This window comes from Haemorhous mexicanus, chromosome 32 (assembly GCF_027477595.1).
Source record: "Haemorhous mexicanus isolate bHaeMex1 chromosome 32, bHaeMex1.pri, whole genome shotgun sequence".
NCBI lineage: Eukaryota > Metazoa > Chordata > Aves > Passeriformes > Fringillidae > Haemorhous > Haemorhous mexicanus.
Window position 1 is genome coordinate 1,228,158 of NC_082372.1, and position 12,215 is coordinate 1,240,372.

A 12,215-nucleotide genomic window follows, 5' to 3' on the forward strand; every position below is an offset into this window, starting at 1 on the left:
TCCCGCTCCTCCCCCTTCCTCATCCCGCCTCCTTCCCCTTCTCTCTCAGGCCCTTCAACCGCTCCTTCCTCCTCCTCCTCCATCTCTCCTCCCGCTCCCCCCGGGCCCAGCCCCCACCCTTTGTCCCCCTCCCTTTTCCCAAATCCGTCCCTTCGCCCCCCCCCCTCCCAACCCTTCCCCATCGTCCCCCAACAAACGGCACCGGGGCCAACTGGGAAGCTTTATTGGGAGCACTGGGAGCGGGCACTGGGTGGGGGCAGAGCGCCGGCGGGGCTGGGGGGACACACGGGACCCCCCAAAATCAGCGGAGCGGGGACGGAGCGGGGGGTCCCGGCCGGGCCCGAGCCCACGGGGAGGGGCTGCGGCCGCCGGCGGCTCAGGAGCTCTGCGGGCAGAGAAAAGGGGGTGACACCGGGCTGGGGGGCCTGGGGGGAGCGCACAGGCTCTGGGCCGGTGGGGACATGAGCCCCGGGACCCTCCCTCACCTTCTTGCGCAGGTAGAAGCCGAGCCCCAGCGCCAGGAAGACGAAGCCCAAGACGAAGCCCCCGATGCCCGTCAGCATCTTGCTGCGGGTGGCGTCCGGCGGCATCTCTGGGGGGTCCGCGGGGCTCAGCACCCCCAAAACCTCTCACGGACACTCCGCGCCCCTCGCAGCGCCCTCCCTGTGGCCCCCGGCCCAGCCAGGACCCCCTGAAACCTCTCCCGATCCCTTGCTGGGCTCCCCGGGAGTCACCAAAGCCCCTCCCGTCCCTCCCAGGATCCCACAGCCCCCTCCCAGTGTCCCCCCAGGGCTGCAGGACCCCCAAAGCCTCTCCCAGTCACACCCAGGACCCCCAAACTCCTTCCCAGTCACACCCAGCACCCGAAACCCCCTCCCAGTCACACCCAGCATCGCCTAAACCCCCAAACTCCCTCCCAGTGCCCACCAGGACCCCCCCAACCCCACCCCACCCTCCCCAGCATCGCCTAAACCCCTTCCCAGCCCTTGCCCAGCCCCCCGTCCCTCTTCCAGTTCCAGCCCAGCTCCCTCCCAGTGGCTCCCAGCACAGCCCAGTGGCTCTCCCAGCGCCCCCAGGGGCTCCCCCGTATCCCAGTGCAGCTCAGGGGCTGCTCCAGGCTGACGTGCTCCACCTGGCTGGTGTAGGTGAGCCTGCCCTGGGGGTGGGGGTTTCCAGCAGCTCCAGGAGCTGGTAGGTCCAGTCCCCGTTGGGGACCATGTCGGTGGCCACCACGTGCTCCGAGAGCTCCTGCTGGCCCTGGAACCACCTCACCTGGATGTGGGCAGGGTAGAAATCCATGACGAAGCAGAGCAGGCGGCTGGGGCTGGGCTGGGAGCTCGAGGGGGTGCCAGCGAGATGGAAACGCTGGGGGGCACTGGGGGAGAGAGAGAGAGCAGGGACATACTGGGATCAGCTGGGGGGCACTGGGAGAGAGAGGGGAGGGCTGGGGTGGGCAGGAGAGGGACTGGGAATGGACTGGGAGGGACTGGGGATGGACTGGGAATGGAGTGGGAATTCAATGGTAATGTACAGGAATGGACTGGAGGGTGACTGGGGAGTGACTGGGATGGCACTGAGAGAATGGGAGGGGGTGAGTGTCCCTCGGATTGAGGATGGTGCTCTGGGACTGCAGGGGGACTGGGGAGGGACTGGGAGCGACTGAGAATGGACTGGGAGGGACTGGGACGGCACTGACAGAAATGGGAGGGGGTGAGCGTCCCTCGGATTGAGGATGGTGCTCTGGGAATGAAGTGGGAATGAAGTGGGAGGGACTGAGGAGGCACTGGGAGGGATCTGGGAATGGACTGGGAGGAACTGGGAGGGATCTGGGAATGGACTGGGAGGAACTGGGATGGAACTGGGAATGACGTGCGCGGCGCTGCGAGGCCCAGTCCATCGCAGGGCCCTCTAATCTAATCATCCCAGCAACAGATGGGTCATCGGAGCGACGCGCTCTGATTGGCTGAGAGGCGTTATCTCCACGCTCGACCGAGATGGACGCGCCGTGGAGCGCTGGGAGTGACCGGGATGGACTCCGATGGACTGGGATGGGCTGGAGGAGCCACGGCGGGGGAGGTCACTGGGAGGGAGAGGATGTCCCGGTGATGGGCACAAGGAGGGCTGCGGGCTCTGAGGCGATTCCCGAATTCGAGGGATTCTGGGAATTTCAGGAGCTCCAGGGTCATTGGCAGGGCAGGGCCCGAGGGGACGCGCTCTGCCCCGCGCTCCCCTCGGCGCTCCACCGTTGTGAACGGGGCATAAAGCTCGTAGTTTCGCCGGCAGAGCGTGTCCACCTTCTGAACCGGGTGGCTGTTACAGCGCTTGGCATTCATCTCCCCATAAGGGGTGAACCCCACGTACACCCCGACGTCGCTGTCCAATATCAGGAACTGCTCCCGGTTGTAGATGTACCTCGCCACGAACCACATCTTCTCCGTACTGTTAATGAAATGACACTCGGACTTTCCCATGAACTGGAACACGGCTGTGAGTGCAGGACCCAGGTCAGGGGATGCGCACCCAGCACCACCAGAGCTCTGGGGGCCACCTCAGATCCCCACTCTGCATCCCCTGTGCCCCACGGCCGCCACAGGACCCTCCTGCCCGCACTGCCGCTTCCTCTTTGCCACCCTTCCCCCATTTCCCCTTTCCCATCCTCTCCCCTCCCACCTCCGGCCGCTCTCCAAATCACTTCTGGGGTCCCATTTCCCCATTTTCCCACAAATCCGTGAATCCCCAGGCCCCTCGGTCTCAGTGTTCGGGACTCCCCCTCCCCTTTTCACCCTTCTCCCCCCCGTCCCACCGCCTCCCGCCCCCCCGCTCACCCGAGAGCTCCGCGCCCGCAGCCGAGGGCGCTCCCAGCACCACCAGTGCCACCAGTCCGGCCCCAGCTGCCGCCCCTCGCCCCACGGCCAGCGCCGGGCAGGGGCCGCAGCCCCGAAGCAGCCGCGCTGCGCTGGGAGCACCAGTCCGGAGCGGGGCGGGCTCGGCAGCGCCGCGCGCTCTCATTGGCTCCCGCCACTGCTGGGGAGCCGAGCTCACAGGCTCTGCCACACAACTGATGAGTCATCAACGCCCCGCGCTCTCATTGGCTGCGGCGCGTCCCGGCTATGTTGTGATTGGCTGAGGGGTTCCCGGAACGCTGCAGCCCCGGGGGCGGCTTTTCCAGGGAGGGGGAGCCTTGGGGCGCTGGGCAGGTGGGAGCTCAGGTGAGCCCAGAAATGCGTGCCCAGGTGCGCGGGATCTCCGGGGTGCCCGTGGCGAGCGGTGACGCTGGCCCGATGCCAGGCACCCCCAGAGCCGCTCTGTCCCTGCCCCCCGCAGCCGCACAGCGACAGAAAATGGAACCGAGGGTTCCTCCGCGGGGACAAGGATCGGGAGAGATCCCTCAGCAAATCCGACACGGGCACAACAGACCCGGCCTGGGCACACGGAGGGAATTCATTACCAACCAAATCATAGCAGCACAAGGAGAGGGCAAAGAAATCTCTCCAACACCTTCCCCCACCCAACGGGGATCACCCAGATCGGGGGTCACCAGGGCTCTGCCCAACGGGGGTCACTGGGGATCATCCAGCGCGGATCCTCCCATGGGGGATGGAGCTGGAGCAGCGCACAAAGCTCCTCCCACACTCGGGACACTCGCAGGGCCTCTCCCTGATGTGGAAGTGCTGGTGAGTGTGAGTGACGATCTCTGAATTCCACCTGAAGCTCTTCTGACATTCCAAGCACTCATGGAGCCGTTCCCCAGTGTGGATCTTGTGGTGCTTGCTGAGGTCAGAGGTCCCACTGAAGCTCTTCCCACGTTCCTCACACTCACAGGGCCTCTCCCCAGCGTGGATGTTCTGGTGTTCCATCAGGGCGGAGCTGTGGCTGAAACCCTTCCCACATTCCAAGCACTTGTGTGGCTTCTCCCTGTCATGAGGGTTCTCCACCAGCTCTGAGCTCCGGCTGGATCTCCGGACACCTTCCTGGCTCAGGAGGGTGTAGGCGAGACGGAGGTAGCACGGTCGGGACGGACGGAGACGAGAGATCTCTGAAGCCAGGTCGTGGAACTTGCGGTTTATTGCAAAGGGCGTGGGTGCAGGGCCCTGCTGGGAGCTGCCAGCTGCAGCTCGGAGCAGGCCCGAGAGAAGAGAGAGGATGAGAGGGTAATAACGTAAAAGGCAAGAGCTAAGAGCATAGAAAAGTAAGTAAGAGCAAGAGAGCAAGAGTAAGAGTAAGAGCGCAAGAGTAAAAGCAAGAGAGCGAAGTTCCCGTTACAATACAATAAATCATCTTCTGTGTTGGATATTCTGATTGTCACTAACCAATCTAGTACAGCATACAAATCCTATAGCATTTACATACAGCCTATAAGAATCACTACATTACCATACTATGCTACATTTTAAACCCTAAAAACTACTCTTTGGACCCCTTCTGCCAAGCTGGCAGGGTCTGCTCAGACCCTTGGACCTGCCTACTTGCAGAGGGTCTTTTATCATCCAAAGGGGATTACCTTCAGCCGGCCACACCATTGTTTTCCTGTTGTTCATTAACTAAGGGATCTCAAAGCTTGCTTTCATTTCAATCTCGCTTATAGTTTCTATATTCTCAAAATCTTTTGCCAGGCAATCATATTTGTAAGGCTTTCCTGTTGCATCTTCCCCAACAGGGGGGCTCTTTCCTCCCTGCAGCTCCCTGGGCTGGGTTTGCAGCCCCTCCACATGAGGGATCTCTGAGGTTTTTCCTCCTCCTCCATCAGGCCACAGCTTGGCAATGACAGATCCTGGTTTGGGGGAAACCAAGGTGGGAGCGCCTTGGAGTAGAGGCTCACCGTGGCCAAGTCCATGTCTAGAATTCAGCAGGGGTCTTGTGTCCATGAAAATCTCCACAATGTCAAGCTTCAGCCCAAAAAAAACTCTCCCAGGAGTTCCCTATCACTGATCTCTCCACTTTTGGGGTTCCAGAGTTTTCCTTTCCTTGGGATGATGGGGGTCCAATGGCTCCAGGGCTTCCCCTTTCTCCAGCATTCTTCTTAGGGATGATCCAGGGGCTTTTGTGGGTCCATGGGGTCCCTTCTCCCCTGATGCTCTGCTTTGAGATCCCAGGAGTCCCAGGGGTCCCTCCTCTCCCGGCTCTCCCACTTTCCAGCCAGCCACGGTTCCCCAGCTCTGGGATCACCCCTCTCTGCTCTCCCCACTCTGGGGGTCCCAGGGGTTCCCCTCCTCTGCTCTCCCGGGGTCCCCAGGACCAATGTCCTCCCCTGCCCATACTGGGCAATGGCCACGTGGACCCCCAAAGATCCCCCCAAGGGGCTCAGCCTTGGGGTCCTGCAAGATCCAAACCTACACAAACAGAGAAAAAAACCTCCCAGGGAAACCAGATGATATTTGGGGTCAATTCCACAATCTGCAGTCTCCAAACACACCCCAATAAAAAACCCTCTCAGGGCCCCCCTGATAGATTTGGGACAAGCTCCCCCTCCCCTTTCACTTGCAGGACGAGGTGGGGGCGATGATCTCATGGCTGCGGCCACAGGGGACACTGGAACCTCCTGTTCCTGCTCCTGCTCCTCCTCTTCCTACTCCTCCTTTTCCTCTCTCCCTCCTCCTCCTCCTTCCTAATCCCACCTCCTCCCCAGTTCCTGCCATCTGTGTATTTAGAGTGGAGACCCTTGCTTGTTTTTAGAACTAGATCAAAGATCCCTGATGGAACAAGGCTTGCTGCTTTTAGTCAGAAGTATCAGTGACTAAAGGTCACGTTTCCTTTGGTTTGGTGCCGTCCTTGTTCCTCCTCAGTGTTCAGGCTGGGCTATGGGGTGTCCTTGTGTGCTGCATTTTCCGAGTTCCTCTGGCATCCTTTGGGCAATAGGCTGTGCCCTGGGAGGGATCTTTGTGCTCCTCTGTGACACAGGAGAACCTTCCAGGCGGTTTCTGCGTGAGCTGCTGCTGTGGTGTCACAGGAGCAGTGCCACGTCCCCGTGGTGTTCCCGTTGCTGTGGGACACGGAGGCCTCAGTGCCCAGAGTGGCTCTGGGCTCGCTGCCAGAGGATCCTCCTGCCCGAGGCATTCTCAGCAGCCAGCCCAGCCCTGACGGGTGTCCTTCTGTGCTTGCAGGGCTACAGGCTGCAGACGTGTGCAGTGCAGCCAAAATGATCCAGCACGTGGCTGCTGCAGTTTGCACTCTCTACTCTGTGGCTTATTCGGGGTATTTTTTAACCCACTTGGCACGTAAGTCGAGGCTTTCCCTCGCTGCAGCATCTGTGGCTTTGGGCTTGCTGTGTGCTTTGTGTTCTTCCTCTGGAGCTGAGCTGACTTTGGAACCAAATGGCCATGAAGACACCATTGCTTTGGGAGAGCTCCTGCCAGCAGCTGCAGCTGAAAAAGGGGGTGTCTGCAGCCAGGGGGGCGTGCACAGCACTTGCAATGAGCCCTGGGGGGTTCTGTTCCCTCAGGCAGGGAGTCTGTGCCAGCAGAGCCTGGAACTCCCTCCGTTTGCTGCTCCGGCCAAGAACTGACCCAGCCCAGTATTTTGTGCTGTTCTCTTGCTTGCTGTGGGAAGGGACTGTGGCTCCTGCAGGGATGTTGTGAAAGCAAAATGCTCTCTTGGGGTTGCCTTGCTCCGTGGCATTTCCCACCACTGGCAGTTTTCATCCTAACAGCATCTGGTTCATGTTCCCTCTCCCATTTCAGGGCACTTCTTCTGTGGATCCCGAGCAGCTCCTCCTTCGGTGAGTGGGAAAGGAACCTTTGGTGTTTGGAATTGTGCAGCAAGTGGTGAGCTTGGCATGTGGCAGCTGAGTGCCAGCCTGGGAGGCTGAAGGAAAGTTCCTGTCAGTGTCTGAGCAGCAGCAGCATCAAAGGGATCCCAGTCAGTTTTCTCCTTTTCTGCTGAAGAGCTTTTGAAGAGCTGCAGGTCTGGCTTTGCAGGCAGAGGATTGCTGGTTGGCTTTAGCCATGGTGGAATGTTGAATTCCCAGCAATAAGTGGCAATGTCGACTTTAGCCCATTGTTAGTTGGAACAGCTCCAAACCCAATTTCTGCTTAGTGCAGCTGGATGTGCAGCTGAGGATAAATAAGGTGAGAACTGAGATTGAACTTCCCGTCCCTCACACTGCCGTCTGTCCACAGGGCACAAAAGCAGCACCAGCACCTCCTGGGGCTCGCTCTGCTTCCAAAGAGGAGGCCAAAGAGGAGGAAGACAGCAGTGAGCTTCCCGCTGTTCTGGGGGATGATGGTGAACTTCCCTCAGTGCCAGGAGGTGACAGTGAGCTTCCCTCAGGGCCAGGAGATGAGAGTGAGCTTTCTGCTGTTCTGGGAGATGAGGGCAAACATCCCGCAGTGTGGGAATGCCACGGCGAGGCTCCTGCGGATTGGGACAAGGACAGTGGACATCTCCCGGAGTGGAACGAGGATGGTGGATGTCTCCTTGTGTGGGACGAGGGTGGCCAAGCTCCCGAGGCATGGGATGAGGACAGCAGACATCTCCCAGTGTGGGATGAGGATGGAGGACATCCTGTGTCTTGGGAAGAGAAGGATGAACATCTCCCAGCATGGGAAGTGGACAGCGAACATCCCCTGGCTTGGAAAGATGATGGAGAACCTGCAGAGTTTTGGGAAGAGGATGGAGAAGCTGAAGAATTTTGGGAAGAGGATGGAGAACCTCCCTCTGCTGTGGGATCCTGGGCTGAGCATTCTGACAGCAGCACAGCCCTGCAGCCAGAGGGGAGAGGGGAGTGGTGCCTGATGCAGCTGAGTACGTCTGCTCTGTCCCTGGGTGCCCAAGCAGGGCGCTGTGTGTGTGTCTCGGCATCAGCTGCACCCAGGGTTGCTCTGCAGCTGAATGTCACCGAGCCATTTCTTGTCCTTCCCCAGCTGAGACCAAGGGGCTCACGGCCCCAGGGAGTGGGGCTGCGTTCTGGCTCTGCTGCAGGGCGGGCTCTCACTCTGGGAGGGAGCGTCTTCCACGTGGTTTCTTTCAGGGAACACCGTGAGCGAGGCGGAGCCTGCCGAGAAATACCTGGAGCTGGAGCAGATTGGCCAAGGGTAAGGGCACGGCAGCGACTTCTGCACAAGCAGGGCCAGGGGTTGTGCTGGGGCAGGATCAAGTGAGAAGTCAGGAGAGCTCCAAACACCTTCAGACACTGGGCTACCATCCTGCTGTCTCTCAGTCCTGATCAGAATTGATAACTGTGGTCAGGAGGTATCGTCAGAGGGCCCTGAGGCTGGCAGTGTCCTGCCTGCAGCACGGAGCAGGACCTGGAAGATCTTCTGTCCCTGGAACTGGATTGCCTAAAAGAGCAACTCACCATCTGATGACTGTCAGAAAGCAATTCTCAAGAAGATTTCTTTCAAATATTTTCCTTTGAAAAATATCCACGTGTCAGAATGATCGACCTAAAAGTTTAGAAACAGAAACCAGAGATGAACTAATAAGGGCTCTATTCTAGCACAGGTAGCAGACCCCATCCATTCAGTAACAGACACAGAGCTGATGCACTCAGGGGGAAAATGCATCACCTGCCTGATGGCAGGGCCCCTGAGGAACCTGCAGGTCTTAGGCAGGACATGGAAAAGGATGAAATGCATTCTTTTCCAGTTCTATAGACACCCATTTCCCCTCCGAGATTTTGAACTAAAGCAGTTCAGGGTGGACATTTGGGATTTGCTCAATTCCTTCGTGCTGGGTCTGTTTTGTCTTGCACACCTTGCATGGCAGAGGGCTGGTGGCTGCTGCGCTGTTGTTGGAAGGGTCGATGCACCCAGGTGTTTGTGAAGGCTGCAGGCAGCAGAGATCTCCTGTCTGGGCTGGCTTTCACTGCCAGGGCTAAAGCGCTGCTTCTTTCTTCTCTGCTGTTTTGTCTCCAGGGCTTTTGGAACCGTTTACAAAGGACTGGACAGGGCCACTGGAGGAGAGGTCAGTGTCAACACGCCCAGCACGCCTGGCAGCTCTCCAGGGCTTTCCCCTCTGCTGGGAGCTGTGGCTGCAGCTTTGGGGGCCAGCAGAGCTTTCCTGCCCAGGCTGCTCCTCCGAAGGCAGAGCAGTGTCAGCCTGCAGAGCACAGCTGGGACAGACCTGGTCCTTCTGAAGTGCCAAAGGAATGCAAGGAGGGCAGCGGTGTCTGTCAGAGCAGGACACGCTGGCTTGGTCTGCATATCTAAAAGTGTGAATGCATCAGCTGCTGGAGACTGAGGCCCAATTTATCTTCACCCCAGCCTCTGACAGGGACACTATTTAGCAGTTTTTCCATCCTGCCTTTTATCTTCAAAGGGAACCTCAAGGCACTATTAGGAGGCATCCCACTTGGGCTCAATTTGGGGTTTTAGTCCTACTTCAGCAGTTCACAGTGGGCGAGGGAGAGAAATGAGAAGATGGATGTCCAGAGCAAAGCTCTCTCCCAAACCCTGCAGTGGTGTTTGGGTCTGGTGTCAGTGACAGCCTGTGACAGGGATCACCTGAGCAATGGATGTGCGTGTTTGCTTTGTTGTGCAATCCCAAACAGAGCAGTTGCATCTGAAATCATGGCCAAATCCCACAGAACTGCTAAAGGATTCCTGGCTGTTTTGCTCTGTTTTCACAGAACCAGAATTACCTCCTGCTTTCCAAATGGGTTTGAATATTAATGAGAGTGTTGAGGCCATTTGAGCAGACTGTAGGTGCAGAGGATGTTGTTAGAGCTTTGAGGCTGACAGCTGAGGGACCATTTCTGCAGAGCTTGCAAGGCCAAATGTCTCTGGCCATGTGTCCTGTGAGCAGCCCCCAGCTGGCAGAGCAATGGGCTGTGGGAATGGCACTTGCTGAGCTCTGGTGTCCCATCCCAAGGCAGTTTGGCACAGCCCGGCTCCGTCACTCCAAACAGACTCGCTCCGTGTTTGCTGTGGCCTCCTGCCACAGACTCCTGCAGTTCAAGGGCTGCCATGTCCCTTCAGGTGGCCATAAAGAAAATGAGTCTCCGAGGGCAGAACAGGGAACGAGCTGTGAATGAGATCCTGCTCCTGAAGGACAAGAAGAACCCCAACATTGTCAACTCTTTGGACAGGTGAGTGCTTCAGCTCTTATCCCGTGCCCGGGCCCTGCGTTAACCTTTCCTGACATCCCGAGTCTGTAGCCTGTTTTGAAAATGCCTGACCCAGCCACATCTTCCCCAAACAACAGCCTGGCAGTTCACTCCCTGCGTGTGCTTTTGTTGCTTTGCTTTGGTTTTTCCTTCAAGTTGACCCCGTTTGCTGTGTCTTTCAACAAGTGCTGATGAACCACAGCAGAAATTATTTCCCTTGGCTTCTTCTTCCCAGCCCTTTTCCATTGCTACAGATGCCAGGCAGACCAGGTTCTTGTTTCCAGCAATGCCTCATTTGCCCATTTTTCACTGGCCCTGCCTGTTTCTGAAGGGACTTTCTGAAAGGTTTTCTGACTGCTTTTGTCCCAAGTGCTGCACGGCCTCCTCCCCTGGATAGCCCTGGCAGTTGTGTTGCCTTGTTCTGGAGGGAATGGTGGAACTGAGGAGTTCAGAAGCTGAACCAGCTGGGGGCAAGTGTTGTGGTTCCACATTGATCTGGGCTGTTGCTAACCTGCATTTTTTACCTGCTTGCCATCTAAGGCTTCTCCTTTCTCACAGGTGTCTCCTTCTCCTTTAGACTGTGCAGATTCCAAGGGCTGGGCAGCCGGGCAGGAATGTCTCTCCATCTGATTCTGTCCTCACTGACAAGTGACCTGGAAACAAAACTCCATCCAGGCTTTTCCATGGGGGAATTGAGCACTGCCCATTCATCTCCATGCCATTGTTTTCCTCTTCCAGCTTCCTTGTTGATGGAGAGCTGTGGCTGGTGATGGAATACATGGATGGGGGAACTTTGCAGGACGTTGTCAGACAGACACGCATGGCTGAAGGAGAGATGGCAGCTGTCAGTCGGGAGGTGAGGGATCCTGCTTGTCACTCCCATGGCTGGGACACGATGATCCTTCCAAACAGGCATGAGAACAGGAGTGGCTCCATGCTCAGGGCTTTGTTTCTGTGCTGTTTTCATGAGCTGGAGAAGAAAGAGCCTCTGCAGTGAACGGCCTGCCAGCATCACTGCACTTCTGCTCTGTTCTTGCTCTCTCTCCTGCTGTTGTGGTACTCTCTGTCCTTTTTTGATTTGATTTGCTGTTCTCAGCTTTGCCTTGCACCGTTTGCCTGGAGCTTGTGTGCACTGCACTCCTGGCCTGTCCCAGCAAAGCTGCTGCTGGCAGAATTCTGAACTGTCCTTTCTGGTGTGATATATTCTGGCCATTGGTTTTTACCCTGGTGTTTCTTGTTCTCTCTCAGTGTCTGCAGGGCCTGGATTTCCTCCATTCCAACCGGGTGATGCACAGGGATCTGAAGAGCTCCAACATCCTCCTGGGAATGGACGGCTCTGTCAGGCTGGGTGGGTGTTCCCGGCCAGGCACGGCGCTCCCGGGCTGCGGCTGTGGGGCTGCTTCCCAGTGAGGCCAGAGCCCCACAAGGGCTGCTGGGGGCACTGCCCGGGCCCTGCTGCCAGCTGAGAGCGGCTGCCCCTGCAGAGAGCTCAGGAGAGGAGCAGGGTGCCAGCAGTGCCTTTGCTCTGGCTATGGCCCTTCCAGAGGGGCAGCAGTGGGAATCTAAAGCTCCAAGGGAATCAGTAAAAGCCACTGCATGAAAGCTGAGGGTTTCTGTAAGGGTCAAGTTCCATCTTTCCTTGGCTACAGCCCTGAGGACTTTTCCCGCTGACTTCACTACTGCATTCTCAGATGGAGAGTGGGGAATCTTTGTGCTTGGTTTCCTCATTCCAGCTGCCTTTGACAGGGTTTGTTTCTGTCCTCAGCTGATTTTGGCCTCTGTGCTCAGCTCAGCCCTGAGCAGGACCGGCACAGCTCCATGGTGGGCACTGCTCACTGGATGGCCCCAGAAGTTGTGACCAGATCTCCTTATGGCCCCAAGGTGGACATCTGGGCCTTTGGCATTGTGACCATCGAGATGGTGGAAGGAGAACCTCCTTACTTCAGGGAAACGGGGGCCATGGTAAGAGGCAAATTCTCCAGTGGTTGCAGAGGCCTGTGAGCACAGGGGGACCCTGCCCTGGGAGCAGCAGCTGGAGGTTTCTGCACATGGGAAGGGAATTCCCAGAGGACTCCAGCCTCAACACAGACGAATATTCTGCAGTCTCCAGCAACAATTTGCTTTGGGATTTACGTTGTTGCAGCTCTTCTGGCTCTGAGGATGACCTGAAAAT

General features: G+C 57.7%; 1 protein-coding gene and 1 pseudogene across 1 annotated transcript; both read right to left on the bottom strand.

Annotated features, from left to right (window-relative positions):
* Positions 1-248: 248 nt before the first annotated feature.
* On the bottom strand, positions 249-3,009 carry LOC132340446 (class II histocompatibility antigen, B-L beta chain-like; annotated as a pseudogene).
* A 407-nt stretch (positions 3,010-3,416) lies between these two features.
* Positions 3,417-4,834, bottom strand: LOC132340447 (zinc finger protein 3-like). Its single transcript, XM_059871472.1, has 2 exons — positions 4,788-4,834; positions 3,417-4,257 (listed from the first exon to the last, which is right to left on the bottom strand). Exons 1-2 carry the CDS (start codon positions 4,832-4,834, stop codon positions 3,570-3,572), a joined length of 735 nt encoding a protein of 244 aa, XP_059727455.1. The 3' UTR covers positions 3,417-3,569.
* Positions 4,835-12,215: the final 7,381 nt, after the last annotated feature.

Coding starts and splice junctions, on each gene's coding strand:
- LOC132340447 (XM_059871472.1), bottom strand. CDS start 4,834: ATGGACTTGGCCACGGTGAGCCTCTACTCCAAGGCGCTCCCACCTTG. Junction 4,258..4,787: donor TCCAAGGCGCTCCCACCTTG/GTTTCCCCCAAA, acceptor TGTATTGTAACG/GGAACTTCGCTCTCTTGCTT.